This window comes from Macrotis lagotis, chromosome 8 (assembly GCF_037893015.1).
Source record: "Macrotis lagotis isolate mMagLag1 chromosome 8, bilby.v1.9.chrom.fasta, whole genome shotgun sequence".
NCBI lineage: Eukaryota > Metazoa > Chordata > Mammalia > Peramelemorphia > Peramelidae > Macrotis > Macrotis lagotis.
This window is the reverse complement of record NC_133665.1, coordinates 52,557,521-52,569,976: the sequence shown is the minus strand read 5'-3', so window position 1 is coordinate 52,569,976 and position 12,456 is coordinate 52,557,521. Positions and strand designations below refer to the sequence as shown.

Genomic DNA, 12,456 nt, shown 5'->3' with positions numbered 1-12,456 from the left:
GATCAGGATTATTCTCCTGTCAGTAATAATATACTGTGTAGTGATAATACATACAAACATGAAGATGCATGTTCAGTTAAGGTTTTTGACCTTACCCTTTACCTTGTAGTCTTTGTGTCTGTTGTTTTATTGGTTCTATTTATTTTACTCGTTCATAAGTTTATATAAATTTTCCATTTATCTCTAAAAAGAAAAAAAATCAATATTTTTTTAGGTTTTTTTTTTTTGCAAGGCAATGGAGTTAAGTGGCTTGCCCAAGGCCACACAACTAGGTAATTAATAAGTGTCTGAGGCCTGTACTGCTGACTCCAGGGCTGGTGCTCTATCCACTGTGCCACCTAGCTGCCCCCAACCAAAATTCAGATGCTTGACAGAGAACTCCAGCAAATGTCCAGAATTAAGTTCCCCCACCATCAGTATGCTATGCCTCTGGGGCAAGTTTGTGATCCCTTTCCTGAATTCCCCCTTCTGTTTTCCTTCTCTTTAGGTCATCATTACATACTCCCACTCTTCTTCCTTTATTGATCTTCACCCAACTGCTGGTTTCCCCCTCTGATTCTTTGTTTTTCTCATGCAAGTGTAATTTTATAACATGCTGTTTTACCCTTTAATCTCTTGTGTTCCTTTTAAGTTGAGAATCCCATCCTATCAAATCTCAGCATTACTACTATGAAGTTGATTTTTCTACTGGTGTTAGGATTTTTCACTCACCTTGTTTTTTATTTGTACTTTGCACATTTATTGCTATATTTCTTCTTGAATATTGTTTCCTGTGTATTAATGAACTTCTAATTTGATATTTTTTTCTGTACTGAGCTTACAACTCTATGATATCTGACTTGGGAGATCTATAAAAGCAATTTCCTCCTCCCCTTTTCAGTCCTCTTGATCAGATTTGTTAAATGCTGGGGAAATCCTTCTACTCTGTAACTTGTCAATTGAGTTGTTTGATTTTGGTTTTTTTCCCCTTTAATTACTAGAAAAAGGCTTAAAAAAAAAAGCCCGACCTCTGACTAAAGTGAACTAAAGGGAAAAAAGGAAAAACTGGGCCTGGCTAGCAGTTTGCTGGAAGTCAGGCAAGGACTGGGACCTGTCAACTTATCTCAAGGGGCTGTCATGAGGATCAAATGACAGCCTGTAGCTGAAGCACTTTGCAAACTTTAAAGCACAATAAAAAATTAGCTGTTATCATTATTATTATTATTATTATTACAGAGCAGAGAAGGAATTAACAGCACTAGGGAATGGGTCCCTTTTTTGATGAATTTCACAATCTGCACAATTTGCAAACAGTATAAAGCTCACAATTCCAAACAGTATAAAGTATTCAGCTATTAAAGGGGCTTACTACTTAATAGATTGGTGAGGAAAGCTAGAGTAGAATTTAGCCTGGGTACTTCCCTTCTTTTTTGGAATATCTCTAGTCCTTCCCACTCCCATCCTAAATTCCAGCAGTTACTGAATAAGTCTTCCCTTCTATTCCTGCAGGCTGGCAGGGCTGGAGCTGTACTGATGATACCAAGGCCCAAACGGTGGTGCAGCAGAACCTGGCCACCCTGCTGCTGACACTCAGCAACCTCATGTTCTTGCTCCCCATCACCATCGCTGTCTACCGCCATTACCTGGTGGAAGCATCTGTCTACACCTATACCATGTTTTTCTCTACGGTACCTCCTTTCATTTCCCATTCTGTTTTACTGTGTTCATCATATGTTTTTCTTTCCCACTTCCTGGAAGGGGCTTGCCTGGGAGTGCTTCTAAAGGAAGCTTGTCAGTTTGAGCATCTCTCTATGAAGGCCCTTCCCCTCATACCAGAAGGGTATCTCAGGACAAGGGACCTTCCCAGAGGTTAGCAGTAATAAATCATTAATCCATGCAGTTGTATTCACTAAATATGGTAGGTACAAAATACTTGGCTAGCCCTCTGAGAATGAATATGAACTTGGCCTTCCTAGAACTTACACATCCCTGAGTGTCCAGAAGAGATCCTGCAAAGAAAAGTAGAGTTAACACATAGAGGCAGGAAGGGAAAGTGCCCTGGAGGTCCTGAGACATGAAGAGATTTCATACATGCTGGTGGTGGTACTTGAAGGAAAAATTCAATAGGTGGTTCCTGGATAAAGGTACAGGGACCAAACAGTACAGGAGGAATTTAGAAAAGAGTCTAGTTTGACTGGATTTTAGAGTGGTGCACAGGGAAGTCTTTTGAGATAAAACTCGAACCAGAGAAAATAGATTCAGGGTTAAAAGGGACCTATGAGGTTTTCTAGTAGATCTAATCCCCCTCATTTTACAGATGAGGACATTGAGGCCCAAAGAGGCCAAGTGACTTGCCCAGAGTCACGCTTGTGTCAAAGGTAAGATGTGAAACCAGGTCTCTACTCTTTCTGCAAATTCAGTGATCACTCCATTGTACCATACTGCCTCATTGTGGTATCAGATTATGGAGAGCCTCAAGTGCTGGGCTAAGGACTTTGTATTTTATCCCATAGTCAATAAGAAAATGTAATGGAGAAAGACTAGAGGGAGGGAAACTACTTACAAAACTGGTAAGAAATATTGAGGGCCTGGACTAGGTGGTTGCAGTGGGAGTACAAAAGAAAGAAGAAATCAATGAATTTAATGACTGATATGAGAAAGGCTGATTCAGAAATGATCCTGAGGCTTCCTGAGCAAAGGGGCAGATTATCTGGAGGTGGGTGGTTGGAATCTGATTCCTGACCTCTCTTTTCCCTGCAGTTCTATCATGCATGTGACCAGCCTGGGGTGGCAGTGCTCTGCATCATGGACTATGACACACTCCAGTACTGTGACTTTCTGGGCTCTGTGGTGTCAATCTGGGTTACAATCCTCTGCATGGCTCGACTAAATATTTTAGTGAAATATGTAAGTGTTATTGAGTCAAGAACCTTTCAGCTCCTTCTAGGAATTCCTCAGGGCAGTTTGGGAGAGTAGGAAGAACAGGAGACAATACCCAGAGAATATGTTCTACACTGTTCCCTGGGAAGGGTTGGGTAGAAAATGAATATGTAGACCCTGTCCTGAGAAATCATGCTCACATGAGACATGGCAAACATGCACAGGCAAGTTTCAAGGGACAATGAAACTGGGGTCAATGTTGTTGCGAGAACAAGGGGAAGAATAGTCATTCTGGTGATATTTAACTCATTTCCTGTTGGGAGAAAAATAGGATTTGTTGAACGGGGTTGGAATGTGATTAAGAGCACCTTCTTTCCCTGAGTTTTTTCTACTAATCCAGACTCTGCCTGCCCTGCCCCTCAGCTTCCTGGTTCAACTTTCTGTGAAGTTGCCTTAGACAAGATTGAGAAACCCAACTAGTCAAAACAAACAGTGAGGAGAGAGAGGAAGAGAGGTTGAGAAGAAACTCCCTCTCTTGTCCTGAAGTTTCCCATGTATATGACTACCACTCTCTCTGGTCCCCAAAGAGCTCCCAGAAGAGAGGAACATTTCTTGTATTTGCCTCTCTAGTACAATGCCCTGGCAAAGGCCTGGGGCCAAGGGAGGTGCCTAAAGGCCACCAGCGTTTCTTGAACTAGCATGATACAAACTATGTTGGAAGCAAGGCTACAAATCACTTTTTGCTTAATATAATGGAAAGAACTTGCTATTTGAGATCAGAGATCCAGATTCAAGTTTTGCCTCCTTAGTACTCAGGGATACTTACTTCGCCCTCCCCACTCACTGAACTTTTGAGAAAATTGAGTAAAATAATGTGTCTGGAGTCCTGAACCACTTGGCCAACTGACAGATGGGAAATGAATGACTAGCTCCTTTCTCTAGGACCTATTCCAACAAAACCATAAAATTTACACCAGAATAATGAATAGAAGTCCAGGGAGAAACTACAGTGACTTCCTCTATGCCAGAATTACTCAAAATAACAAATTCATAGAAAACATATAGAGAGAGCTACTAGCACCAGTACCAGCAAGCAAGCCAGTAGTCAGAGATGAGAAAGAGCAGTTCCCCCTGGGGTGGGGAGCTTAGAAACCAGACCATTCAGGATCAACCTTTTCAGCACAGCACTGATCTGAGGGGAGACCACCTTGGCACAGGACCTCTGTGGTGCCACAGAGGGCTCTGAGGAGACAGTGCTCTGAACTTCAAAGGAAGGGGAAAACTAATTCTGGAAAGTATAAGTTGATGCAGGAACTCAAGGGACCCAAGCAGGAGGCAAACCCAGCCTGGTACAAAGCCCTAATTCAGGAACTAAACCTGGAGATCCCAACAATTATTGTAGATCTAGAGAACCCCTAAAAGAAAAAAAAAAAGAATAACTGTAACAACTGCAGAATTAGATTCAAAGTAAAAAAAATGCATTGTCTTTTTTTTTTTTGGTTTGGGGCTTTTTTTTAGATTTTTCTTTTTTGCAAGGCAAATGGGGTTAAGTGGCTTGCCCAAGGCCACACAGCTAGGTAATTATTAAGTGTCTGAGACCAGATTTGAACCCAAGTACTCCTGACTCCAGGGCCGGTGCTTTATCCACTGTGCCACCTAACCACCCCTGGGGTTTTGTTTTGTTTTTTTTTTTTGGCAAGGAAGTAGTGTTACATGACTTGTCCAAAGTCACACAACTAGGTAATTATTAAGTGTCTGACGTCAGATTTCAACTCAGGTCCTCCTGACTCCAAGGCCAGTGCTCTATCTACTGCACCACCTAGCAGCCCAAAGAATGCATTTTCTACAAGGACTACCTGAATACCTCGAAGAAATGGAAGAAGATATAAAATGAAAAAAAAAAAGCTCTGGAGGAAGGACTTGGAATGAATAGCTTAGAAGAGAAAGTGATAAACTTTACTCAAGTAAAAAATCCCTAAAAACTAGAAAAGACCAGAAAAAGAATAATCTTGTGAGACAACCAGAAATAACAGAAATAAAATAAAAATAACCCCTTCTGCACTTCTCATCAAAGTGCCCAAATTATATAGGTAATGCTAAATCTTTTAGCTTGGATTAGGAACATTAAGCATAGGTGCAATTCTCATGAAGGAGCAGGGTCAATGATAGAAGAAAGGGGAAGACTATCAGCTCCATGCCTAAGGTGTCCCCCAGTATCTGGACACACCTTGCTCTAGGCTTTGCTCATCTGCGAAGGGGAAGGTTATAAGAAGGGCTTACATTTGCATGAGATTTGTCAGTGAGCCTAGGTCCTTAGTGTGATTTGCTAAGCTATGAGAGAGGATTGTCACTTTGAAGTTTGGCTTAACCTCTTGTTATGGCTGCCCAGAAGCTCCTTGGCTATTTTGAGTTGAGTCAACTTGACAGTCTGAGTCCAATCATTTTAGGAAGATAGTACCCAAACCCAAGAATTAGATACCCACTCATCAAGTTTTTCATAAACAGTTATGTCAAGCCTAACTTTCACAGAGCTCCTCGTTTATTCCTTGAATGTGATCATACATAGCACCAACCAGATAACCCACTGAATGCCAAATCTTCAGAGGTAAAAGTACCTAGAAGATTTAGAGCAGACTGATTAATCAGGAAAATTCAATGGATAGGGTGTATCTTGGGCTTAGTCATATCTTGACAAAGGACATAAATACATCCACCTTGCTTTCTACAGTCAAATGGGTATGATCATCCGATGGCAGAACAACTTTGTTCTGGCTTCCCCCATCTGCAGCCATCTTCTACAACCTTATTTTGGTGATTAGTATATCCCTACAAGATTTAATTTTTCTTTATCATGGACAAGTTCCCTGACCTCAGCTTTAAGAGATGATTTCCCCAATTGATTTTTTTTTTGCTTTTGCTTTTTTTTAAGGCAATGGGGCTAACTGATTTGTCCAAGGTCACATAGCTGGGTGATTGTTAAGTATTTGAGACAGATTTGAACTCAGATCCTCCCAGTTCCAGGGCCAGTGCTACCTAGTTGCCCTCTCCAATGGATTTTAAAGCTGGTTGAGACCTTAGAATATAGGTTTTCAAAGTGGAAGGAACCCAGCTACTTCTAAATAGGAATCCCTTCCCTGAACAAGTGGTGGACTTCACTATCCTCTGAGAAGTCCCTTAGAAGTCATTTGCTTTAATAACCCTAGACTTTATCCCAGACTTTACAATACAAGGGGAAAAGCAATAGGTTGAGAAATGGGACCAGAGTTTGCCCAAATTTATACAGTGAAATTTATAGGGACCAAATGGTAGAAGGTCTCAAGGGTCAAACTAAAGAATTCTGACTTTATTCTTAGAAGTGGTAAAGAATAATTGGAAATCTTGTAATTGGAAAAGGATATTACCTAAGCTTGGGGGAAGGGGAGGGGGGTAGTCATTGCTAACTTTAGTTTTTTAACCTGGCAAAAACAGATTGATGTCATGGAAAAAGTGCTGATTTTAAGTTAGAACGACCTGTGTTCAAATCCCAGCTTGACCACTTGTTATTAATGATTCTGGTAAAGTCACTTTATCCACTTGTTATCTATCTGTTGTGAGATTTTTCCTTATGTAGAGCAGAAACAGAATATGGAAACAACCTTCGAAGATACTTTAATCCAACCACCCCATTTTAGCAATGAGGAGATAGAATGAGAGGGAAGCCATATCTGTGTAATATTGTAAAACCTGAGTGCTGGGGATATTTGCACCTGAGGAAGCTGCTCCAGAGGCAAGAATTGATGCCTAATGGTTTTTGGTGTTCCCTCTGTAGGTGCTCTTTATCCTGGGGACCCTAAGCATTGCAATGTCCCTGCAACTGGACCGAAGGGGCATCTGGAACATGATGGGCCCCTGCCTCTGTGCCCTCATTATCATGATCAGCATGTGGGTAAGGATCCTGTGGGGTGAGTTGGGGGCTAGGGTGGGACCCTATAATGGAACCAGGTCTTTGGAATTCCATATTCTTTTTGAGCTACTCAGTCTAGCTACATTCTTTATTCTTTGCTTCTATGGATCTCACCAACTAGTGACTCATCAATCTCACTCTAAAAGTATCCATTGTTACCCTGAATCTGTCGTCATCCTGCTCAAACTCAAGCCATAAGTGAAGTCAGCAATTTGAAGGTGCTGTTAGTAGAGCACTGGACCTGGAATCAGGAAACCTGAGTTCAAATTTAGCCAAAACTATGTACTAACTATATAACCCTGGGCAAGTCACTTAGCCTCTTTTTGTCTCAATATCCTCATCTATAAAATGGGAATAATAACAGCACCTGCTTTCCAGGGTTGTTATGAGACTTAAATGAGATCATTGAAAAGTGCTGGGCAGAGGGTCTGGCCCAGAGTATATAGATGATAGCGATGATTGTTGTTTGTTCTATTAAGTCTATGTTGATGAAATACACAGATATTTAGTTGCTTTTGGAAATGAATTTTATGAATGTATGAAAAGCAAAAGAGGCTAAAATTAGACTTCTCACTCTGGTTCCTAACTCAGACTGACCATTAAAAACAGATATGTCATCATGTGTATTAGCTCATAAATGGAAAGAGACATAGACAGAGAGCTGGTTCACTTGCTGTCTCTTGGGTTTCCAAAGTACTTTACTTACAGCAACCCTACTCAGTAGGTAGTACAGGTAATACTATTCCATTTTACAGATGAGAAAACAGATACCTCCAGGGAGTAGGTTTACCTTTATTGAAGGCCTGTCCCCAAAAGTTGAGAGGCTTGGACGAGGCCTCCCTTTCACTGTTTCCACTGCATCATACTGGTAGCACAGGCCCTGGCTTTTTTTTGTAGTCTTCAGGTCAATATAGGCCTATGGTTTATTAAGGACCTGTTAGGTATCAGGGACACAATGTTTATCATCATTTCTTCCAGTTCATTTATTTTTAGTTCAGTTTTCCTCTAAGGAGCCATAAGAACAGTAAGGGTCACAGCCCCAGGTTACGTCATAGAGAATCCTGACCATAAGTATATCTCTGTTTTTGTCTTTGCCACAACCATTTAACTTAATTAGATCCTATTTCTAAATGTTGAGAAGCCTTAAATGAGTTGCCTTTCATGGAAGCTTATTTTCCAGGTCAGAATTCCCCAATTTCAAAGCTGACTTAAGAAATCTCTTTCAAAGTATACCTTCCTTAGCCTAGCCCAGTATTTGCCAACAATACATATTGTGTGATGACCAGGTGAATGACTGGCTGGAAAGAACATTATTCAACTCACATGAAAACTGATGAGGGTCAAGAATGTAGGATATTTGGGGGACAGGATGTCCTTGGAGCCTAGGCAAAGGCTGCTAATGTGCCTTTCTTTCCTCTAGTGTGGGCCTACTGCCTGGTGTTCCTTTGATTCACTGCATTGATCAGCTCTGGGCTAAGGGTGAGGCATTGAGACAGCCAGGTAGTAGTAACTGCCTAAAAAAAGACAGGTCTGCAGGAGTATAGTCTTGTGATCACCTGAGTTTGAAGTACCAGCTCCAGGATGTGGACAAGTGGGGTAGAGTGAAAATAACATTGGACTTGTAATTAATTCAAGTTCTCAGTCTACCATATCCTAGCCCCATCCTTCTCTCCCTCTTTTCTCTACATCATACTTTACAAAGCTTAGTCACTAGGATCCAGATCTTTCTCCAAAAAAACAAAATGATTGTCTCTCTTTGATCATCAATAGATGGACATGTGTGTCTCTTCTTCTATGGCTTAGGTGTACAGATGTATTCATCGACGACATTGTTATCCCACATCATGGAAGAGATGGGCCTTCTACCTCCTCCCTGGAATCTCTCTGGCGTTTGTGGCCATTGCCATCTACACCTTCATGGGGACCAATGACAACTACTTCTATACACATAGCATATGGCATGTGCTAATGGCCAGTAGTGTGGCTTTCCTTCTACCCCCTCGTGACAAGAACACAGAACCCTGGGCCTGGTCACAGAAACTCATCTGCCGCTACCAGCTCTGTAAAAACACCCAGGAGGAACTCTATGCAGTGACATGAAGTTACCTGGCCAGTGGCCCAGCTGTTCTTCTGCAGCAGGGACTGTCAATTATAGGCTGACTCCTCCTGCCTTCCAAATTGCCCCACACTCCTATTTTCCCTCTTCAAGAATAAAGGGGATATGATTCCTATTTGATTTCTGTCTGAATAAAATTGTTTTGAGCACAGTTTTTCTGTTTCTGCCCAGGGAAGAAATTTTCTCCCCCCACTCCCAAATCGGTTTCTGAATCCCAGTTCTGTTCCTGAATCCCAATTCTCTGCTTGAGGAACCTAGGAAAAGTAGACTTGGGTATCTGCCATCATGACAGCTACATGACCATCAGCTTAGGGTCAGAGCTTCTGGTCCTTCTGACTGGTTGAAGTATAAACTTTTGGTTTGGGAGATTCAAAGAAGCCCCATAGAGACCTTTAGCTTCCTAAATGGTAGAACATAGCTCAAAATTTCAGGTATTTGGAGGTTTGGGGGCAGGTTCAGATAGAACGAGGATAAACCAGGGGATAGAGAAAGATGAAGAATCAGAACTACTTTTATGTCTTTTCCTGACTTTTATGAGAAGCAGAACTAGGACACACATGTTCTCCACTCTGCAGGGATGGTCCTGGCCTCCAGCTACACAGCCAAGCCCCAGGGCTGCATGTTCACCTCCTTACCCCATCTCATGCCCTCCTTAATCTACCTCTGAGACTGAGGGAACCAGCACCTTGGATTGGATTGTGTTGGTGATTTTTTTTCCTTTAATTTTTTTTTCTAGTTATTTCCTTGTGTCCTCCTCACTTCTACCTCCACTTTAGGTAAAGGCTAACTAGGGTAGGTGAATGGAGCCATTGAGAAGATATCTAGAAAGGTCTCTTCTCAGCCTGGGATCAAGACCAAAGCTCAGAGCTATATAGTCAGCATTCCCCTGGGGAATGAATTTACTTAACTACTGTCATCCTGCCTTGTGGGAGAGGCTATTTTGTGTAATGGATAGGGAGTCAAGCTTCACATCTAGAAGGAATATCAGAATCAAGTTCTCTGCCTGATACTGCCTGTGACCCTGAACAAATCGCCCTATATCTTAGCATTCTAGCCAGCTCTCTGGCTAGAGAAGGTGCTACTAAAAGTTTCCTATATGATGAAATCATGTGTCTAGTCTCTAATCCTAACTCTCCCTACTTTTATCCATGTCTGTAAGGAATTGATCTGTGTCCTGGAATAGAGTGCAAGCTGAGTTCAGGGCTGTCTGGGCTTGAATCCAGAAACAATGAACTTGCCCACAGAGAAATACGTATTTGTTCGTGCAATGTGTAATTATTGCTCTCCTATTATGTGAAAGACTCTGTCTTAGGTACTGGACTGAATCAATGATCTTGACTTTAATTCTATGCCCTACCCAGTTATGAGCTTCAAGTACTTTGTGGAAGAGAGATCTTAAACCTTTCAGTGGGATAGACCCTTTGCTGCCCCCACCCCCATAGGTCACATACATTAACTTCTGGTCAGTTCTCTCAGATCTATTCAGAGTTGACTGGGACTTGAATGATCTTCCCTAGGACAAGACTGCCTTGCAGGACATCATACAACAAAACTTGGGACCATCCATAGGAGTCCTGTGGGATCAATTAGGTTGATTGTGTAATTTTGGGATTATAGTACAGTACAAGTTAAACTGATTTTTTTTTATATTCTTCATTCTCAAAGAAGGCCATGATATCAGGGAGGGGATGCCATGACAAGCAAATGAATTGGATTTGAGTGAGGGGGATGCTGTGCAATGTCACCAACCACACCTTCTCCAGAGCCATCTGAGTCCAGTGGCAAGATGTGAATCAGGACTACTGGAGATGGCCTTGGATGCGAAGCAATTAAGGTTTAGTGACTTGCCCAGCTAGTAAGTGGGCCAGGCTGGCTAGTAAGTGGCAAGTGTCTGAGACTGGATTCAAACTCCCTACCTCCTGACTCCAAGGTCAGTGCTCTAAACACTTCACTACCTAGCTGCTTTACTTCATTTAACACAGGCAAACACAATTAAGGGCAGGACTCTTAGTTTTTGCTAGGCAATGGGGTTAAGTGGCTTGCCCAAGGCCACATTTAGGTAATTATTAAATGCCTGAGGCCTGATTTGAACTCAAGTATTCCTGACTCCAGGGCCTGTTCTCTATCCACCTCGCCACCCTAGCCACCCCAGGGCAGGACTCTTAAGTGACAGATGACTTCTTTGCCAAAAAAAAAAAAGTATTAAAACATTGCTGTGGGGCAGCTAGGTAGTAGATAAAGCACTGGCCTTGGAGTCAAGAGTACCTGGGTTCAAATCTGACCTCAGACACTTAATGATTACCTAGCTGTGTGGCCTTGGGCAAGCCACTTAACCCCATTTGCCTTGCCCCCCCAGAAAAGTATTAAGACAGATGACTTCTGTTACTTTCCCACTGTTTTCCTAGAGGAGCCTGCCTGTGTGAAAAGGATCTCTAGGAACTTAACTATATTAATCAATATAAAATAACTTGACATTCCCTCCTTTTGATCAATAAGGGCAGAGCCCCTTATAGACCAATGATTTTTTATTTTTATTTTTCAGTTATGTAGATTCACAAAACATTGACTACAGAAATCTTATAGAGGGAAAGGGGACATAGTTCTCCTATGATGAGGAAAACTCCCTTACCTCTTTTGATTCCAGGCATAAGTCTTATCTGACAATTGTCCCAGGATGCCTTTAGGGAAGGCTCAAGATTTCAACAGGGGCAATTTTCCTTTCCCAGCAAGAAAATAGCATACAGGAAATACAGGTGCTCATAGGTTATCCTTTTGGAAAGGATGGCATATCCAAATGGAGACATCCAACAAAGCTGGACTTTGCAGTTCCAAGCAGAATATTCAGACAGAGCTTGTCCACTTCTATTGTTGATCTCACCCAAAGTTATCCATCCTGCCCGTGTTTAGGTGGTGGTAAGAAAATTACAAAGGGGATTAGACGTTTGGGCAGAAATAGTAGAATATGGGGTATGTGAAACCCAGTGAAAGAGGGTCCCTGGGAAGTGGGCTGGGGATAGTCAGCATTGTCAAATGATGACTATAAGTCAGTTTGGATTGAGATTTAAAAAGTAAAATTGGGGGGGGGCGGCTAGGTGGTGCAGTGGATAGAGAACTGGCCCTGTAGTCAGGAAGACATGGGTTCAAATCTGGTGTCAGACACTTAATAATCACCTAGCTGTGTGGCCTTGGGTAAGTCACTTAACACCATTTGCCTTGCAAAAACCTAAAAAAAAAATAGAGGATTGAAAAGTCATTGGATTTGGGCATAAGGAGGATGCTTATGACTTCAGAAACACAATTGGATGCTCCCAGGTGGCTGGGCCTGGTCGGGTCTGTGACTGGGACCCGCTGGGTCCCACTGGAGGAGAGTGGTGAGAGCTCGTGGCGCCTCCATCCATCTCCCCTGGGCACCGAAGCCGAGCCGAGCCTGTGGGGGAGGGATGGGCTGAGGGGCAGCGGGTGGCATCCACCTGCACTCCCTCAGGATGTTAGCCGCCCCGCCCCTCCAGCGCAGTCCTCGTATACGTCAGCATTTCCC

The 12,456-nt window shown here is 42.4% G+C and overlaps 1 protein-coding gene across 1 annotated transcript in view; it reads left to right on the top strand.

Moving 5' to 3' along the window:
* Positions 1–9,038, top strand: part of PGAP6 (post-GPI attachment to proteins 6) — a 34,021-nt gene extending 24,983 nt beyond the window's left edge. The window contains exons 13-16 of the mRNA XM_074198992.1: positions 1,489–1,667; positions 2,740–2,886; positions 6,668–6,784; positions 8,606–9,038. Coding sequence (XP_074055093.1) covers positions 1,489–1,667; positions 2,740–2,886; positions 6,668–6,784; positions 8,606–8,902 — 740 coding nt within the window. The 3' untranslated portion in view covers positions 8,903–9,038. The remainder of the gene's footprint in view (positions 1–1,488; positions 1,668–2,739; positions 2,887–6,667; positions 6,785–8,605) is intronic.
* The last annotated feature ends 3,418 nt before the right edge of the window (positions 9,039–12,456 follow it).